The sequence below is a fragment of the Hetaerina americana genome, unplaced genomic scaffold (genome assembly GCF_022747635.1).
Source record: "Hetaerina americana unplaced genomic scaffold, ioHetAmer1.1.p SCAF_3, whole genome shotgun sequence".
In the NCBI taxonomy this organism is placed as follows: domain Eukaryota; kingdom Metazoa; phylum Arthropoda; class Insecta; order Odonata; family Calopterygidae; genus Hetaerina; species Hetaerina americana.
The window spans coordinates 68,809,356-68,828,586 of NW_027286874.1; the positions used below are offsets into that span (position 1 = coordinate 68,809,356).

The following is a 19,231-nucleotide window of genomic DNA, read 5'->3' on the forward strand; positions in this document are numbered from 1 at the left end:
TCCAAGTGCATGAAATAAACAAAACATTAAACATCATCAAATTTATTTCGACATAAATTTATGTATTTCACTTAACAATGTACAAGATAGTAAGTGAACTTATTACTGCACAGATATCAGAATGAAACTCGCAGATAGAACACTTTAAAGCATAGAAGTTACACAACACCCACCCTTAAAGGCATGAAAAAGGTTACAGGCTTTTGAGATCAAGCATAACAGATGCTCCCTTTCCTTTTTCCTAAATTCGATTAAAACAACCAGTTTCCAAAAACAACAGCTCCTCACTTCTTTTAAACCTCAAAAAAATGCCAATGAAACATTTTTAGGATAACATTCTATAACGAATTTAATATCCCAAAAACCCAAACTTCATTCTTTCAAATAACAGCCCTCAAGCTTTCCAGCAATTTATTTCATTTAAAGCATAATTGATACCATGGCAGCCCCAGAAATGTAAGATTTACGCAAAACACCTTATAAATGCTCCAAGGATTTAGTTTGGCAGGAAGTGTTAATTTTGCCCGTTGTTTAGAAATATTGTACGTTGAGCATACTGATCTATTATATAACTAATGGGGAATGAATGAAATAACTCATTTCCCTTCTTTATCATATTTAGGGAAAGTATTGAAGTATACTTCAAACTGATGAGTTAATCCAAGGAGAACACAATAAATCTGCAGGACTACTTCAGAGAGAACTTACTCCCCCACAAGCAAATAAGTGAAACAATAATCCTGGAAAGTCAAGCCAACCAAACTTGAACATATTACACCATGATTCATTCAAACCTCATACGTAGAGACCCTCATAATAGAAGTTTACTCCTCACAAACTGAACCTCAAGGACATGATGAGGATTTACCATACATTCAAAATGACATCAAATTAAATTCTCACATAAGCTATAGTTATGACACAGTTATTCAATCAGATTGAACATCTCAATACCTAAATGCCAGTGCCATTAACACCGTAAGACATTAATCTGTTTTGTTGGGGTATAGGAATGTGGACAAGGGCACACACAAATTAATTTCAAAACTAACTGGACTAAAAACATCCAAAAACAAGTGTGAGTGCCACGAAAGGCTTGTCACATCTCAAGGACAGTATCTCAAAATTTTACCAATTGAATAGAATCTTCCAGATGGTGCATCAACAGCATGTTTAAGGAGTTTGTTGGAAGGCTCTGATTTCATCTTAGTCCACCACATCTTCCAGGACGCCACGACTGAAGTTTGAACCTTAAATGCAACAAAGTAACGGCAAATATGTCAAGACTGCATTGAAATGAAGGATAAGGTGAACAATGACAGGCAAAATCAACTTGAACATATAGTGCATAATTCAAGGTAATTTGTAAAATTGTAGCATTAATAATGGTATGCACAATGTGTGCTGATAATCTGAAATTTTACTTGAATACACTAGGATGGTATAATTTTCAGCAAAGGTCTAGGATACATTATTTGACTAGCACCTTAGTTAAAATATTTTTCTTCTCTCCTGGCCAGAAGCTCCTAATAGGTCAAAACTTCAAAGCACAATTTTTGGAACCTTATCAATCTTAAGAAATTTCACTGCAAGATAAGGATTTACAGCACTGGTAACTTACACCATGATTAGTAATACAAGTAACATATGAGGGAGGAATTTCTAATGCCATTAAATATTGATGGGACTTTATTTCATAAAATTAGAAGGGTGGAGTGAATGCTTTCCTAACGTTATAAGGGTTTTATATTTTCAAAAAAATAACAGAACCAAAACATCCAAGGAGTGCAAAATGCTCCACTGCCTTTACTGAGCATCTTTTATATCGACCAGGAAATAATAAAAAAAAAACTACACCAATCATATTTTGTGATTGAAATAAATATAAGCAGTTTTACTTCATGAAACAGCCAAAATAAATGTGAGATAGGGTGAGTGAGAGACTTCTGCCACTAAAATATTACAGTGAATGTCACAGACATAAATTCAACAACCGCACACAAGTGTGTGCATGTGTTTATGTAAAACATAATTTAAATTCAATATCGGACACTTTTGATGAAACTGAATTGGTAATATGAAGTGTGGATTCTTTACTCTTTCAAGTCTTAATAATGGCATGAAATCAAAGTAAACAGTAAATAGAAACTGTAAAATTACCAAAGACCACAATATAAGCTACTTCTGCAGGGTTAAAATGGGAACCATTCTTATGCCTCATGCTAAAAGACAGAGATACGACAATGTGCAAGTGTTGGAAGTTCATGCACAGAAAATAATACAACCTGTATACTTTTTCTTTCTTGACTCTTCACCCATTCTCTCTCATTTCCATCCAAATTTCACATTTTATGCTCAATGGTACAGCCTTTCTTATGCAATTCTTAGTTCTCTTCCATTTCAATGCACTTTTGGTTGGTAACAGAAATACTTTCAACATTATTTGCTAATCTACATTCACACAGTCAACTGATTATTTTGTGGAAAACTTAAAAACAAATTTACCATAGGATGTATGTGAATGCATCCAAGGGAAGAGTGATCTCCAAAAATGATAGACTGACTAATTATGCAATAATTTATTCATGATTTGATAAACTTGGTACTGACAATAAATGTCTCAGATTAGCAATTAAATGTCATATTTTTGTTCAATATATTCAAATGATGCTGGTGAGAAAATTGTCCCAGGCAATAATATTCAATTTTGATTATGGTTGAGTTGGAAGGCAGCCACAAAAAACAAAAATAACAATGCCATTTAAACATTCAATATTTATGATAACTACTCCGTAGTAAATGAATGCAAAGAGAACTTTAAGAATTAGAATACCGGAACAAATGTGTATACTTTAGGTACTCAATCTTAACTTTTTGTTAAAGGTATCATGATAAAACTGCCCCTCAATTCAGAGGATTTCAAGTTCAACATGAAGTCTAACAATGCTGATATTTGAAGTCCACATTTTCCCCAGAATTATTTTCAACAGCTAAAGAGGGATTCAATCTATCAAAACAAAAGTAAAATGTTCCAAGAGCTTTTTATTCAAATTTAACCCATGCAAGATTACAAAAGGTACACTCTTTACCACTTAGGCATTTCTCTGAACATATGCCACAGGAGGACATGCTAGTAAAGCATCCTGGATGGAAAACCAAACTTACCCGTTTTATCTCTCCTTGAAGCACAGGAGGATGATATTTCAAAATCTCAAATACCCTTCATAAAAAATAATTTCCATATGAACATGCCAATTTATATTCAATTTGCATTTGATTCAGCTTCAAATTAAATTAAATTATTTAAAAATATCTTTCCATCAAGAAGAGATGGAACATTCCTAACAATCATGATAAAAACATCATAAAAATGTCTCTGGTATTTGAAAGCTTTAAGGATCAAGTCTTTAAAATATTCTCTCCATAAAAATTTATTTGAACATAAAATGTTCTAATATTATTTAAAGGAGGCTGTTAAATTGATCTAGAGAGCATAAAATGAATGATTTACAGTATTTGGTTTGCCTGACCCAAATTACCCTTTAATTCAGCCAACTCTTTGTTCTGATGGACTTGTGTTTATGAACACTGGATCTATTTCACATATTCCAGACAAAGATATTGACTGAAAAATCAAGGATTCACTGCAATGATATTTTTGATATTGAAGCATTTCCAAGCAACTATATTTAACGGATATCAAGATATTCCATTTCACAGCATGGATGTGTTATCATAAGTTATTACTGAGCTCAAATCAATCAGCCATCGATTGCTTTTGACACAAAAGGCAAACTCAACATGTTGACTACCAATATGGCAGTCAAAACTTGGCCACAACCTAATCAACACTAGAAAAACAACAAAATTTAAAAAAATTATATTATGGCAGAGCCACATAAGAATTTTAGAATGATAAAATTTAAACACTGTAAATTTATTGGCACAGGGGAAAGTGGTGAGCCATCATCTTCCCACACTCCAAAACGACCCCTTTCAAAATAATTAGCAACAAGCATCCTCATCCTCACGCATTCACTCAATAATACCGTGTGCAAAGATCATCACAAGGCCCGGATCAACCATCATGTCTTCCGACATGTGGGTATTGTCGCACTGCAGGACCACAACTGCTTGGCGCCCGGGTATCCGCTTGCAGACAAAATTCTCATACTGTCGTCTGTTTGCCTGTCGAGTCTCCAAAGAACTCAAGCCTGGGGGCCATCGACTCTCGTGTGCTCTCTCTATCAGGTCATCCACTATGTGGGGGGGACAATTGCACTCGGACAGAGCCCTCTTCACCAGGGTCTGCAAGGAGAGAGTTTTTACTTGTAATTTTATAGACTGCCTCTAAACATAAATTTTTTCCTATGACAGGAGAAAGATATAAACACCCTAAACACATCACTGCAACTTCACTGCTCTCGTTAAAACTTACACCAGCCAAAAACAGGCATGTTTTTGCTCATGAGGAATCCTCTTTTGGGAATTTAAAAACATATACATAGCAGAATGAGGGAAAGAGAGCATAGGTATCAGTTCTGTTCCAAATTTACAAGAATACAGAGGACTATTAAGTATATGGGCAATAGGCATAAGTGCTTCATAGGTGATACATTGTGCAGCATTGCACCCATGAAGAATTTATTAAGATTTTTTGATGAAAATGTTAAGTTTTTAAAAATGAGACCCTTCATTGTGAACAATTGCAATTTTCTAATGTAGCATTTATCTCTTCTTTCATTTTCTTTGAACTCTAATTACTCCTTCTGACATACACAATGATGCACTTCCTCGCAATCTCTACAGTATTTTCACTGATTTCCTAGACAATGATTCAATTTTGTACTTCTTGAAAACTTGATATCCTCACCAGGTACTGCAAAACATGCAGAATCAGAAAATTGTTGCCAGGGACACTGAAGAGCAAACTTTTGTAGAAAACGAATGTGAGGAAATATATGGGGAAGTTTAAGAATAAGAGGCCATAAGGAGCATTGTTTGGAGAAAAAATAAATTAGGTGGGCAAGGCATGCCATGGAACTCAATTGGTTCATCAGGAAAATAGTACGATAATAGGGAATTGCAGTAATTGGTAGACCATGAAATAAACACATGGCCCCTACAACTTAATTGGGTAGGATACATGAAAGAACTATCAAGGTACAAGACAATTGCCATTTGATATGGAAGAATACAAGGCCGCACTCATTGTTAAAAACTTTTGAAAAGTTAATAGTAAATTGGGAATGATTAATTTACAGTAAAAAATGATGAAATGAAAAAATGTTAATTTAATGTCAAAAAATTAATCAATTTACCATAAAATACAAATTGAACTTCCTTTGGATAAATCTATGAAAATTCAACTTTCACTGTTTACATTCAACATTAACTGCTAAAGCTTGACAGTTTACCATTGAAATTCAAAATTTTTCATAAAGAGAAGTCAACAAATCTTTGGAGCAAAAGACTAACGAACATGGAATTTTGTACAAACTGAGTATTTTGGGCGTATACGTATTTGAAGATTCTCCAAGACCCCAGCAGTTGTAGCAAGCGAACAAAATAAGGAAATGAATGGGAGAGATTAAGAGTGCAGTAAAACAACCAAGCAACCTTGAGATTCATCATTTTAAATACATTTATCATTGCATCATATACAAAACTATCCATATTCTCGCACTTCAACCTCTACATGCTTCTTTTACTCTGTTTATCATTTATCTCATAAGAATCTCTTCTACCTCTATGTTGGCATCATTCCATTTCCTTCTCTCTAATCATCTCATCCAGGGGATCGAGATGGTGCCGTGGCTATTGTACTGGCTTTCCATCCAGGGGGCCTGGGTTCGAATCCCGGTGGTAATGAATATTTTTCAGAGGTATCTCGATCACTACTTGAGGCACTTTGTGGAGGGCACTTTGAGTGACTATGCCATCTGTTGAATGGGATGTTAAGCTGTGGACCCCTTTCGTTAAGAGCAGGCTAATACCGATGCTGGGTTCCTCTCCACCCTTCATCTTTCCTGCCCATCCCTAATGGCAAAAATAACCTTAGCTGTCGGTCGCCTCCCCTAAATACTAAAACTACATCTCATCCATAATGAATGATTCCCTAGTACTTTTCCCGTTTACTGTTCCTATCATTTCATTTTCAGCTTCTGATATCCCTTTTTTTGATATGTTCCCATTTTCCTGTACATGTAGTACTCAGCTCTCATTCCTTAAAGGTGATTTTCTCTACAGTCTCCTGATACTCCTTCCTCGTTGATCCAATTAGTGCTTCTACATTCCATTTCCTTGCACAACTTCCCTGTTTAATATTCTTGAATCTGATACTACAATTCATTATTAATAAATTATGATCCGAGTTTGCATTCACTCCCAGAAAATTATGCAACTTAATCACGCTGTTCCTAAATTGGTGCCTAACCAATAGAGGCTAAATGATACCTTTGTGGGTCCCCTGTCATTTTTCTATGCATACCTATGCCTTTAGTGGTGTCTGCACCAATTGTTGGTGATGGTTAACCCCTGCCTTCTGCAGAACTCAATTACTTTCTCCACATTGTCATTTCTTGTTCCTGAACTGTAATGCCCCACCTCACTACCATCTCTTCCTTTGCCTATATTTTTAACATTTGCCTGTCACATTCAAATCCTCTATCACTATCAGAGCATATATGCTTCTTCCTCACTATGACTTCTTGGTGACATGTTATCCTGAATAACCACCAAGTTTGCCAGTTCAGCTTTTATTTCTACAAAAAATATTCCATCAGTCGCTTAATCTATGCACATTAGTCACTTGCTCTACGTTTCTTTCCACCTTTTTACTCAATATTATTGTGAGCCCTCATTGGCTCTCTTCCCCTCCACTATATATTACTCTAAGATTATCACTACAGTACTCTCCGACATCCTTCTATCTTACCTTACACAGCCTTATTACATCTCTATTTCCTCTCTCCATCTCTCACTTTAAATTCTCTAATATCCCCGCCTTCATCGTTGTCCTAATATTCCAAGTCCCTATTTAAACTAATTTGGCCCTTTTCTGAGTCATCTGCACTGCTGCCGCTTTTCAAGGAATTCATGTAATGACCAGCATGGAAGCTTTGCCTTTCATAATGAAATAGTTTTCTGTTGTCTTAATTAATATTGTTTTCAATTTGACACCATTACTCCAATGGCTATCCTAATGGAATCAGACACCTTCGCAGCCACCTCACTAAGGAATACATGCTATGTGGACTGCCTTTTGTCTGCCCTCTACCCTTAAACCTTTGACCTATCCGACATGGGCGACCCAACCAGGAGCAATTATAATTGCTCCTGTCAGCACAGCTCTTGGGGTCATCAGGATGCATAAATCCTTCCATCACATGAAGGTTACAGTCCAAGGCCAGAGTTTCATACATGAAGTCTTAAAACTCATACACACTTCCACAAAATATGAATATTAATTCTTCATTAACCACTTTCCACTCCCTGTGTGTAAGCTATTGAGCTATATTAAATATGATTTTCACAGCAAGGACAATTTTAGTATCAATAAAAATGCAAAGATCTACACTATAGTATATTGATTTCTTTTGTAAGATAAATATATAAAAAGTTTCAAAAATTCCAATCATCTTACCAAGGTAAGTAAGAACTACTGATGCCATAATTTTAGGCACACTAATTTTAAAAAATGTCGCTAACTACCATACACTTACTGACACTATGCATAATAATGTTAATTTTAAAACAAACAGTAACATACTATGCTAAAATGAAGTCATTTAGGGCAGAAATTAACCTTCTATGAAAACAGCAAAACAGTAGTACTCTGAATTCATCCTATCACAGAGATTTTTGGAGATTGTAAATCATCCTGATGCATGCATCTATATTCTTCCTCTCAGATAAAAAGAAACATGCTAAAAAGCTCCTTTTAAACACCACCAAAATTTGCAAGGTGTTCTATAGAGGATCTGACAAAAAATTCTCAAAGAATAAAGCATGGAGTCAACATTTGCTTACCATTTTGTGGGCATCACAGTGGGCTACTTAAAAACAAGTGTCTGCAATGAGAAATGACAGCAAATGGTAACTTTAATTTAGGGTATTCCTACAACCTGTAACTTTTCAATACAGTTTTATGTACTTCAGCTTCCGGGAGGTATATGCATTTACCACCAGAATAAAAACCCTTTAAGAGGAATCAATTAGAGATGAAATTAAAAGAATATGTTGTTGGCATAACACACATTGCATCAACTGCTGTTATTCAAAGGAAAAAAATCCTGAGTGTGATTTGTAATAGCTGTAGAAATTCCAGATACAAATTATTCTATCCATATATTTAACAAGAATCTAAAACAATTTCATCAATGGAATGAATAACTGTTAATTATAACAGTTCTAGATGACTGTGCTAAACTGTGAAATAAAAAGTGTGATTTAAATTGTTGACAATTACACTATGAAATTTTGCTACACACAAATTTTTAAGGAGAACAATTTTATGAGAGAAAAAGCATAGCTGATGAAATGGAATTACTATTGGAGGTGAATTTTGAGATGATAATGCAATCAGCTATGCATATGTATTACAAATATATTACTAAGAAAAATAAATCCTAAATTTCGTAGCATCATTTAAACAAAATCTTTCCAGCTTCATATACAGCCCACTGCATAGACAAATGGGAATGTCACTACACATAAGGCATAGGAAGATCTTTCTTGAAATGGGAAATGTATGCACCATTCATTTCCAGAGCAATCACATCCCCATTTAAACTAAAAAACATGGACAGTAGGAATGCAATCCCAGTTGAGAATAAGAAAAACGGGATTTAAAAGAAATATTCGTTTTATGCAAGCTCTTTCAGTGGTAGCTCCTTAATAACTAAGGAAAACAAATGAAGATATACCAATAAATGACTGAAGGCTTGAGAAAACAGAGGATTAAAGTAGGAAGTTTTAACTAAACATCAATTAAATGTGTGTCTATCCCATCACTCAAAGATATAGTCCAACAGTTGACTTTGAATTTACTGGTGGAACTTTTATAGATGCCTCTTGTATTGTCTATCCAATTACTGGAAGTACAAATGATGTCATTGCTGCAGGACATTGCAAATTAGATTTTTGATTGACTCCCGTAGATAGAATTTTTAATGATAATTTTTTATATCATACATCACAATCTTTTAAATAAATTAAATGCCTGAATCTTTTAAATAAATTAAAGGACTGAATACTCAAACCAACTCCAATTCCTACACTGTATTACCAAGTGTGGTTTTTAAAGAGTTGAACTCTTAATTTTGGAAGCAAATGACATCCTATTACCTATATTTTTTTCTGTATGGCACACATTGGAATTGCTGCTATAAGTTTCATTTTTAGGAGCAATACAAAACTGACCCCTGCATTGATGAAGACAATTACAATGCAATATTACTTTCAATAAAAAATAAATAGAAAATCTATATGGTAAACACATAGGTCAACAAGCCTGGGCATAGCAAGAGAAGGTGGCATGAGAGAGTTTCAGTCCAGGCATGGTGAGACATGGTTTCTGGTGAGAGAGAAAGGGTATTGAGGAAATCAAATTCAAATAAAGCCATGGATGTAGGTAATATTCCCATAAAATTACTTAAGGGTTTAGGAAAACTTGAAGTGAGAGTTTTTATGGACTAGTGGACTATTGTATATTTCATGGGGGAGGAATTTGGCCGGAATACTTTGTCGAATCATTGTCAGTTCCCATTCCTAAAAAGGAAAAGTCAGTCATTGAGAGGACTGTAGAACAATAAGTTTTATTTTCACGCAGCTAATATTCTACTTAGAATCATACATAAAGGGAAAAGGTCAAATGATTACTTAGGGGATGGTCCGTTTGGGTTCAGGGAGGGGAGAGGTATGCCTGATGCCATTGCAGTAATGAGGTCACTAATACATAGCAACATAGAATACAAACAGGATGTACCTGAGTGTTCTGTAGCTTTCAAGAATGCATTCAATAGAGTAAATCAGATGGAATTAATGAAAAACCATAAACAAAGTTATCGACTTGAAGGTCGGTTTGGTAGATGATGATAGAATTCACCCAATACTAATCCCAATGGCATGTAAAATTCACACATCAGGGTAGGGGGGTAGATCCTCTCCCTGTGACGGCTATGGTTTCCCAGGAAGTTCAGGTACCAAAATAATAACATAGCTCGTGTGAAGCTGAGGGTGCCCAGAAAGACATGACCATGAATCAAATTCGGGCCCTCCAGTCAGTAGTCATATTCTCTACCCCGGACTACCCTGTCCCCAAATAATGAATATATAGCAGAAAATAGTAGTAGACCAGAGTGATCGCTATAACTTATCCACAACCTGAATATGTCTGAGACTGTTTAGGTGGAGAGTCAGGATGGACAGAGTCAGGAAAAGGGGTAATACATGGGTGTCCATTATCACCTTTGCTTTCAACATACATGCGGAAGCAATTGTAAAAGAGGTATGGGAAGAATTGGATACAGGAATGAAAGTCTATTGAGATTTCATAAAATAAAAATAAAACCTATCTTAAAAAGTAGAGTGCTAAATAATAGTTACTTACAATTAAAATGCATACTAAAGCATGAGATTTGTATAGATAGCATATTTCATCCACACTGCACCACTCCATCTTCCACTCCCATTTGCTTAGGGGAATTCAGACAATTCCTTGTTTTGAAAACTAGAACATCCATTACACTTGGCTTTTATGTACAGAATCAGACTATTTGAAAAGCTTTCTAATTACTACATAATTAAGGATACCTTCCTGCAGTGCAATTCAAACCCACCTATTATGAAAAGTATTAAGATTTTTTCAGTCCATGAATCTTTACTTCTATGATACTTCCCATCATGCTTCTAGGCACAAAATACTAAAAATATATCTATTCAGAATCCTTTTTTGTCAGCACAGCCTTAACTTCAGCTGCATTGCACACTAAAAACCAATTTAACATGGCCAGTAGGACACAAATCTACTGCCAATAGCTCACTAGGCAAAATTTCAATTATCAACACAAAGCAAAGCAGACAATTTGCATTGTGAATGCTAACAAATTGATTAGTCATCTTGATTATAAATTCACCAATGTATTTTTTTATGTAACTTTATTTTAATTATATTTTTTCAGACAGAATTTATACTCTTTAACAAAAACGCTAATCCATTATCAAAGTAATTTCAATGTATAAGCTAAAGTAAATTAATGTCTATTTGAACACCAACTTTTGCAATTCAAATGCTATCTGAAACTTTTGATGTTCGGAATAATTTTTCGCAGCGAATAACGTTTCAGTTTGGTTTTAATAAAATAGCTTTCATTGGAAAGAAAGGGCTTGTCATGGGCTGAACTAAGGAGATTCAAAGATTTGCTTGTGTTCACATTTCCAACTTTTTCGACTAGGCAGTCGTTGCATTGCTCGTAAATACTGAGGTGGAACTCTTTTTGGACTCACTTGAGAACAAAAACCAAACCCTTTCAATGTAAGTTCCAATTGTACACATGACCTCCTGGTGACCAAATCCAAATCTTGACATCTCAGGACCCTAAATAATCATCAAATAAGTTCCTGAGAAAGGATCCAGCAACAAAAACCAACACATTGTTGAGCAACTTTTTTGTCCAGTTTCATTTCACAAAAAATCAGTCCACAGCAAGTTTCTCTTTTCAATGAATTTCAAACAATTGCTTTTGCTCCTAGTAACTGAACCTACGACGATTATGGGATTGCTTCAATTGCCAAACCTAGTTATCATGGTCTCTTCCTTTTGACATTGAATTAAGAATTGCAGAAACCAAATCAAATCAATTCATTACATCTTCCTGAAAGTGAATTATGCAAATTTTGGAAAGTACTTTTATCCTGTTCACCCATTTCACTGTTAAATTCCAAATTTTTACCATAGATTAACTGTTAATCCTAATGCCTTCCACCAACTGTTTTCTAATGAATTTATACATAATATAAGTCTATATTATGAACATTTTCCATAAACATGCGCCCACAAAATTTATTGATCATGTTCCACAACTTTTTCTCCTCACAGAATACATTTCTCTTCAGAACATTAGCAACCACTGCCTTTCCGATGTTTTTTCACTACTTTTCCCATTTTTTTCCTTGGGATTTTCATAAAGGAATGTGAGTTTATAAAAATTAATTATACTCCCTTTATTACAAGACCATTGGATTTAAGATTTTATAATTAAGTTCAAGGGAGAAAATAAATGAAGTAATTCCATTAATTTTTCACAAGCTCAAACAAGCCAGTAAACCTGTGAAAGGAACATTGCATGTGTACAGATTATCTACATGAAAGAACGTGACCTTTTGAGATGCCATACATTGTGTTGCAGAATTTCTATTCAGCATCATATTATATGGGAAACATTAATACATTCAACCTTAAGCCACAAGCAACAGATCTAACTGTAAAAATGTTGATCATCAACAAGGCGTTATAACCAGCACACTGTTATATGCCTTTGGTTCACTCTAAATTAGTCATTATCACCAGGACTAAAAGTCATCAATGGTAAAACCACATGGAAAAACACATTTTCTACAACATGAAAAAACCTTTCAGATTCCGACCTGCAGAAGTTAAATTTGTGTGATACAAAAGGAGCAGAAAGGTTCCAACAGAATATTGTGTGTTGAGTATAACATGGGATGCAGATTAGAGTGAGAAAGGAAAGGAAATAGGCGAAAGTTGGCACAGATGGTCAGATTGATGCTATTTTTATTCTAAATATACAGACTAAATGCCTTACTGGCACATAATCCAAATGCATCCTTGGTCTTTTTTCAAGAAAGAGAATTAAACTGGCCACTTCCAAAGGGACAGTGAGGAACAGTGCACAAGTGCTTCCTACTATACCTATCATATCGTCAAAACATGGTATATCTTTTAAATAAAAATTTTGCATGCACATGCAGAATTGATTGGCTTTAAAAAAAGAGTAGACATCGCTCTCCACCATTGAATTTAATCTTTTAATGTGTCAGAATAGTTATTTACAAGAATATGTGATGATAGCTTTGTAAAGCTGAAACAAGTTACATGAAATTTTATTTCTTATATGATTAAGTGCTATTTCATTAACTTTCTATTTATGGTAGTTACTTATATCCATAAAGATGAGGAAGAAATATACAGGAGTTTCTCATAGGAAACAAACGCAGTTAATGCACTTCTACTATGTGATTTTAAAAGTCAAAATAAAAATGGTGTAATTAGTATTCACAAAACTATTTGAACTAGAGGACTTAGAAAAGTATTTTGAGTGAATTGCAAATGACAGTAATTTGCAGGTTGGATCGTGGCTCTTCATATAAATGCTAATGCCTTGACTGAAAGGCATAGGCTCAGTTTGTACTTCACTTATTAGTTACTTTCAAACAATTAATGCAATTTCATCTCGTAATAATGAAAATATTATGAATTGCATGTATTTTCCTAGATTATACCCTCAGATGAATGACCTCTTGATTTTACTCATGCCATTCCACCCAGAATTCTAGGTGCGTAAACAAATATTCTTATCAATTATAGACTATGCCGTAGACTGCTGAAATACGTTTAATGCAGAAAATAACACTTTTCTGAAAAAGTTTCATGGGAAAAAAACAAGCAGAGAGCGGATGCATGAATCAATGAACATTAATAAAGACAGTCAGTCAATTTGGTCTCTTTTGTGCTCAATTCCATATGGCCTCCTCTGCATTCATCACTCTTACTTACCCTTAACGCCACCTCTGGGGTTGATATCATTCCACCCCAACGAGTCACCCTCGCTCGAACCAGTGTGTTCGACCAGCGTATCACTTCATCACGTTCCATTCTATCAGCTATGGCTCGCATGGCTGGGTTTGAGATCCTCATAGCACGCATAAAATCCTAGTATCAGTCAAAAAATCATTAACTGAATTAACATCTTTTAAAAAACCTCTTACAGTTTAATGCTAAACAGATAATTATTCATCATGATTCAAACATGGATTAGGAGTTTTTGGCAGTAGGAATCAAATAATACTATTTTAATTTAGGTATAAAAGCTTATGATATCTTCCCATTAGGGATTTTAAAATTAAATAAATTTAATGAAAAACATAATTACATATTCTGAAGCTCAACACACACACATGTACAATATCATGCATCACCTTACCATGCTCCAAAACTTGAATTCAAGTTACTTTCAATAATGAAAATTTATCTCAGCAAGATAATAAGTATGCTGCAACGTTAATATCTCTTTTGTTGTGGGTTTATCGTTTTCAGATGATCTGGATCAATTTTTACTGTTTCAATGAATAGTATGGAGGGCAAATGTATCCATTAAACATTTTACTACCATATTTCCAAGGAAAAAGTCTGATGGACAAAAGAATAAATTTATTAAAAATGCTTGTTTGGGTGAATGCATGGGTGAAAATGTTTTTTTGATGCGGTAGAACAATATTGCACCACAATGCAGCAACAAACACCAAAAAAACGTTTGGGCATCATTTTTAAAAGAATGGAAGAATAGATTATATTTTGACAAAATATTTCTATTTATTTGAATTTACATAAAATATGATCCAAAATATATTTCAATTGAAATAAGTATATTCAATAAGATTCCATGACACATCTGATTCACTCCACCAATATCAATGTTTACAAGAACAATTAATCTAATACTGTAAAGCAAATCTAACTATAACCCATGTGAATTTTTTGAGAATGTTGTAACAGGTGATTAATGAAGATAGTGAACAACTTCAGAGTATGGTATGTGATATTTTAAGCATATTTCGTACAATGAGCATGAGGCCTAAACTAAACGATTGAAAATTTTATTTTCTAATATTTTCTAAATAACATAAAATTTTGCAACTTTTGAATAGAAAAAGTTATGGTGGAAACAATTTCTACATTACAATGCAACAATTTCAGAGGGTAAAAATCATTCACACATTGACCGAGATATGAACATATGGGCTTGGATCCTGGTCAAGGTGAATGATTTTTACACCATGAAATTGTTGCATTGAAATACAGATTTATTGGATGACTACGTTAAAAGTTACTGTCCCAGCATTTCACACTGTTTCTTGGGATTTTGAAATTATTTATTTTGGAACTTTTCAGGGGCCATCTTGAAACATGTAAATGGTAAACAAAATATACAATATGTTTAAAAAGAAACATACTTTGTTTATTTATTTAAAATTTTAAGTTCAAATCAATGAACTTTAACGATGCAATGATGCATTTTAATGATAACGGTAGGTCTGCTCAATGGAATGTTTTAACTGCCATAGCTCCATAATTAAGGAGCATAGACTACACACACATTCATGGAACAAAATGCTTATAAACGAATCCTTCCCATATCCCATAGTTGTCTTATCTTTATGAAACACCCTTTAAATGGTTATACATACATGTATATGTATTCATGATATAAATATTATTATTATTAGTGGTCCTCCTTTATGAAACACTGCAATTGATAAAAACTAGCTCTGTAAAGAATTATGACAAACCTTTGATCTACATAAATCACCAATGTCGGAGTTTAAAGCTTCAATAATTTTTTTAATTAATAAACAAACTGACCAATCATAAGTGAATACAACACCATGATATTGCGAGAAAATATGCTTCTAATTCAACACATAAGTGTAATTTAACAAAGGGTTGGCTCTTACTTTCAGTAGCTGTAACTCTCTCTTTTGCTCACTAATTTGAAAACGCATCTCCGCCATCCCTTGCTGGAAGTCTCCAAGTTTTTGCTGCTGTGTATGGATTAAGGAACGAAGCTCCCTAACACAGTTGTGGTCCTGAAAATACAATCCCTCCTTAGTAAAATTAAGAATGCAGGTGGAACAAATAAATTCAAGACAGCGAGCAGACATTCATACTTTTAAAGCCTTAAAAGTGTTCAAGAATAAGAAATAAGGTAAGATTACAAAACTCTGTTCTGAGATGCCACAGAACAACAATTTGAACATTTTTAAACGGATTAAGAAAGTAACTACAAGATAATGAAAGAGAAGAAAAACAATGGACTAATCAAAATCTATGCGCGGTGGAGACATGGGCATGTGGACCAGTAAGAAAACTGACTTTAAACTCGAAGTAGTGAGGCTAAAATGTTGCCCCCACAAAGGAGCCAACTTCACAAGTCTTTACAAGTACCATTCCCCAAGAAAACGTAACATATACAATTATTATTTCAAAATATATGGGCTGCCCAGATCAAATATAGGTAGAAACAATACTCCTTTGATTTGAAAGTCACCAAACCTCTGATAATTTCCTACTTACTGTAATTTACGAGTAGAATGCACACCCAGCAAAGTAGGGGGTTTTCAAACAAGTACACCAACATCTGAATCTGAACAGATGAGAATTAGAAGTTTAATTTAGTTTTGAAATTTCAACTTCTCCAATGATTTAGCTGAGATATGCATCTTAAATCATATTAATAGAAAATATAATTGGTCATAGTTTTCTATAAGATGCATTGGAAGATAGCAGGTAAGCATACTAGACACAACGCCAATCAAACTGGCATCTACTTTGGCAATAGTTTGATAAATAAGAAAAGCCACAACTACCAGTCTTTCCAAGAAACAACCTAACTGCCTAAGGCAATAATACAAACCTCAGTCAAGGGACTAGTTTGCAAAATTGTTATAATTTGTTCTTCAGAGTGGTCAAATTTGGAGGTCAATGAAAAAAAACAATTTTTCATCAAAACGAATTTCTGCACCAGGAAAATATTTATCTCTCTACCATGTGAAATAAGTCTCTTAATGCACTTGTGCAAGGACATGTATACCACAGGAACAATAATATTTACCCATAATTGCACAGTAATCCTTCCCTTTTAAACTTAAAATTAACACCTCAGGGGAGATATACATGCAAGTAAAGTTTGCCAAGTGAACATAACTCACCTTAATCTCATCTTTAGGAATAACTAAACCACAACCCTGCTCACATCTGATTGGTCTTTTAGGATTATGTGGACAATCTTCCAGATGTGACGCTAGTGCATCCAATTTCATTACAGATGTACAGCCAAAGGATATGTTATCACAAGTTATACATAATCTGTGAAAAAATAATTCAAATGCAGCTTACAAAACGATATTAGCGCCACAGATTCAATAAGAAAAAGAGATAAATGATATTTCCTAATATAAATCATGACACAAACACATCTAGTTACTAGTATATGCAGTTCAATGAAATATCCTCCTAGTATTAATACGATAAAGGTAACTCCAAGCGGTTCAACCAAATGTAATTACAAACGCCATATTAACGTTCAATGAAATATCCTCCTAGTATTAATATGATAAAGGTAATTCCAAGCGGTTCAACCAAATGTAATTACAAACGCCATATTAACTGAGAAAGATATGGTATATTAAGAGTAAACCTAAATAAAAAACTTAGAACACACGCAATGGGGTAAATAAGCTGCTTTAACTCGTGATTCATTCATAATACGAGTTTTTTTTACCTTGAAAGAAGATTTTTCAGTATTCGAGGAACTGGTCTCAACTGAGCAGAGGTAATTGGTTGTCTATCCACAGGGCATGTTGGCTGACGAGAAACCCATTCATGAATACATACTTGGCAAAATGCATGTTCACACTCAGGGGCCTGAAAATAATCTCATTAGTACACACTGACATCAATTATTTACAATGATAACATAATATACCTAGCAACTTACTTGCAGAGGATCTTCGAGCACTCCCGAACAAATAGGACAAACAAGTTCCTCGTCAACTTCTCCCTGGAACCGATTTAAATCAAATCCCATGCTTCTTTGCCTGGAATAAATAAGAAAAACAAATGTGACGCACCTGTACGATTTTTCAGGTATCGTTTCAAATGCTTGACCGCAAGATACTCGGAAAATACAATATAACAAGGAATTATAATTTAAAACACCAGAAAAAAATATAAACAGTTAACAAACAACAAAAATGACAGTAAATAAAAATTTTACCATTAAATTTGTAAGAAATCACAACATCAAGGACAGGGCACTTTACAATCGCCATGCAACTTCGGAATAACCGTAAACAAAACAGAAAGAAAAGGATTGATGCTGTATCTTACCAAGTTTACAAAAAACTACTTTACTACTATGAGTTCTGAAGTCTCTAGTGCATTTTAATGCTAAAAACAGGACATAACTTGGAATTACTAGTATTTTTGAAAGATATTTAACAATTTCATTCTTGCAGACCCCTATTCCTTCATAGGTAAAACAAAAAACACACAAATTTCGAACATGTATGAAAAATTTGTCGATCATGAAAACATAAAAACATAGGTTCAAAAAAGTCAACATTCAAATTTAAAGATATTTTATCGCGATCAAAATCTTACCTCTCGTTTCAAATTTTTCATTTAGGCATGTTTGAAATTGTCATGTGTGTGCTTTTTGAAGCGCCGCCTATGGTTTCAAAGGGCTAAATGGTTCCCGGCTCTTGCAGGTGTGTGTTTGTTGAGACGTTTGGGATGGGCGTTTGTTGAGATGCTTGTAATCTTGCTCTTTTCCTACGGAACCATCACTTATTAAAATAATTGATTGGTATCTCTATTTGATGTGAATAAAAATGAAAGGCGGCTCATCTTGGTGGCAGGCTAATAATTCGTAAGAAAGAAATAATAAGACTTCCATGAGATTCGCTGAGACAATTTATCGACATTGTACGAGTGGCGTTTATGTGACTTAAGTGTTATGAACCTATCCAAATGGGTAATTAAATTCAATAAGTAGCGTTGCCACGAATTAAAATTAGGGGTGCATTATTTATGCATTGAAACAATCATACCTCATTTTAATGTTAGCATCCCTGTAACATTATTATTGGCAACATTTAAGGCTTTCTCAAAAATACCACAATTAATTTAAAAATCCTGAGAATTCTTTTGCCTTTTGAAAATTAATATTGAACTTCAAACTTCTGGTGTCTTAGGAGCCCTCCTAACATTTTTGTCAGATTTTACTTGAATCTTTTAAGTCTGAACCAGAGCAACCGATAGATGTCTTCTAAACGTCGCTCTAGAAAAAAAATAGGTAGGTACCTTTTGTGAGACCGCTTATCTAAAGCGAGGAACGTTTTTAAGCGCTCTCGTTTTTTGCCCTGTGGA

General features: G+C 34.2%; 1 protein-coding gene across 3 annotated transcripts; it reads right to left on the minus strand.

The window, feature by feature from the left end:
• Positions 1-26: 26 nt before the first annotated feature.
• Positions 27-18,492, minus strand: elgi (E3 ubiquitin-protein ligase NRDP1 elgi). Of its 3 annotated transcripts, none has more exons than XM_071588449.1 (8): positions 18,464-18,492; positions 17,799-17,898; positions 17,583-17,725; positions 17,011-17,167; positions 15,757-15,888; positions 13,799-13,954; positions 4,050-4,308; positions 27-1,250 (listed from the first exon to the last, which is right to left on the minus strand). In XM_071588449.1, exons 2-8 carry the CDS (start codon positions 17,886-17,888, stop codon positions 1,207-1,209), a joined length of 981 nt encoding a protein of 326 aa, XP_071444550.1. In that variant the 5' UTR covers positions 17,889-17,898; positions 18,464-18,492; the 3' UTR covers positions 27-1,206. The 3 variants fall into 3 exon arrangements, with proteins under 3 accessions (XP_071444550.1, XP_071444547.1, XP_071444548.1); XM_071588446.1 differs by lacking the exon at positions 18,464-18,492 and adding an exon at positions 18,191-18,323; XM_071588447.1 differs by lacking the exon at positions 18,464-18,492 and adding an exon at positions 18,078-18,102.
• Between the last annotated feature and the right edge of the window lie 739 nt (positions 18,493-19,231).

Bases quoted from the DNA above. Each gene is read 5' to 3' on its own strand.
- elgi (XM_071588449.1), bottom strand. From the start codon at position 17,888: ATGGGATTTGATTTAAATCGGTTCCAGGGAGAAGTTGACGAGGAACTT. The intron at 15,889-17,010 runs GTGAGTTATGTT...TTGTATTTTCAG, and splicing joins TTCCTAAAGATGAGATTAAG to GACCACAACTGTGTTAGGGA. The intron at 13,955-15,756 runs GTAAGAGCCAAC...GACTGATACTAG, and splicing joins GAGAGTTACAGCTACTGAAA to GATTTTATGCGTGCTATGAG.